The following is a 1,068-nucleotide window of genomic DNA, read 5'->3' as shown; positions in this document are numbered from 1 at the left end:
AAATATTTGATTTTTATTTCATTGCAGAACTTACTTTCACGTTAGAAGTAATTTTAACGTCAAATGTACATACATATATATATATATATATACTTTCACGAATTTCAAGTTTTATTAAGAAATTTGTGTAAAGTTTTAGTATGCATTTTTGTAGCCTATTCAATTTTAGTATGATAATGTGCAAGTTTGAATTAAAAGTCAACGGTAGTAGGCTACACGTAAATTTGAATAGGTTACAAAACTGCATTGCCTGTGGTTTTTTTTTTGGTTTTGGTACAGCAAAACTCAATTTATTCGTACATGCCGAAAAAGTTACCGAATGCCACTGGCTCTATATCAGAATATTGAAATGTTGCCGCCAGAATGTTTTAGTACAAAGTATCGCTTCTTAGTAAAAAGCACCATTGGATTTCGAAGCAAGAAATAATATGACAGTATGCAAAGTAGGCAAACAGACCTGCAGGAACTAGTGACAATCAGTGACAACTGTCCGCAAGGAACACAGCTATCGTCAAAATGGCAGACCTTCCATGCGGTTTTAGCGTTGCCGTACGCTCTAGAAAAATATGAGATGGTGAAATTTCTGACATGCTACCGGGTGCACTAGAGTAACCCATAACAAGCGATTAGCACGAGCAGCCTCGTTCGACGATGGTGGCGTTGCCTTTTCCTCCATTTTGCGTTAATGGTCTGCCGTTGTGCGTTCGGAATATGTGACAATATTGTCTCCAATGCCACTATGATCACTTTCTTCATAATGGTCGCAAGTAGGGTTCGAAATTTCAGACTTTGGTATCGATACTGAGTACTCATTCTGGCATCGAGCTCATGGTATCGATACTCTAAAAGTATCAGGGAAAAAGTATCGATACTACTCAGTATCGGACTCATTAAAATACGTTTTTGGTATACTAAAATTATTTTATTCTTCAATCGTATATCTAGTTATTTCCTTAAATTAAAACAAAAAAATTTAAAATATTTGATTTTTATTTCATTGCAGAACTTACTTTCACGTTAGAAGTAATTTTAACGTCAAATGTACATACATATATATATATATATATA

At 34.3% G+C, this 1,068-nt stretch overlaps 2 protein-coding genes across 2 annotated transcripts in view; both read right to left on the bottom strand.

Annotated features, from left to right (window-relative positions):
* The window catches only part of LOC118735180, a 134,930-nt gene that overhangs the window by 100,685 nt on the left and 33,177 nt on the right, over positions 1-1,068 (bottom strand). The window lies entirely within an intron of this gene.
* LOC118735182 lies at positions 217-813 on the bottom strand. The gene is made up of 2 exons (XM_036464823.1): positions 614-813; positions 217-556 (listed from the first exon to the last, which is right to left on the bottom strand). The coding sequence occupies exons 1-2, from the start codon at positions 811-813 to the stop codon at positions 337-339; spliced, it is 420 nt and encodes a 139-aa protein (XP_036320716.1). The 3' UTR covers positions 217-336.

This window comes from Rhagoletis pomonella, unplaced genomic scaffold, assembly GCF_013731165.1.
Source record: "Rhagoletis pomonella isolate Grant_MI unplaced genomic scaffold, Rhpom_1.0 Rhpom_scaffold_00003, whole genome shotgun sequence".
NCBI lineage: Eukaryota > Metazoa > Arthropoda > Insecta > Diptera > Tephritidae > Rhagoletis > Rhagoletis pomonella.
The sequence above is the reverse complement of the archived record's forward strand: the minus strand, read 5'-3'. Positions and strand labels throughout refer to the sequence as shown.

What these genes read in the sequence shown, in the direction of transcription:
- LOC118735182 (XM_036464823.1), bottom strand. Translation starts at nt 813, where the DNA reads ATGAGTACTCAGTATCGATACCAAAGTCTGAAATTTCGAACCCTACTT. An exon ending in GTGCTAATCGCTTGTTATGG is followed by an intron (nt 557 to 613) that starts GTTACTCTAGTG and finishes ATATTTTTCTAG; the next exon opens with AGCGTACGGCAACGCTAAAA.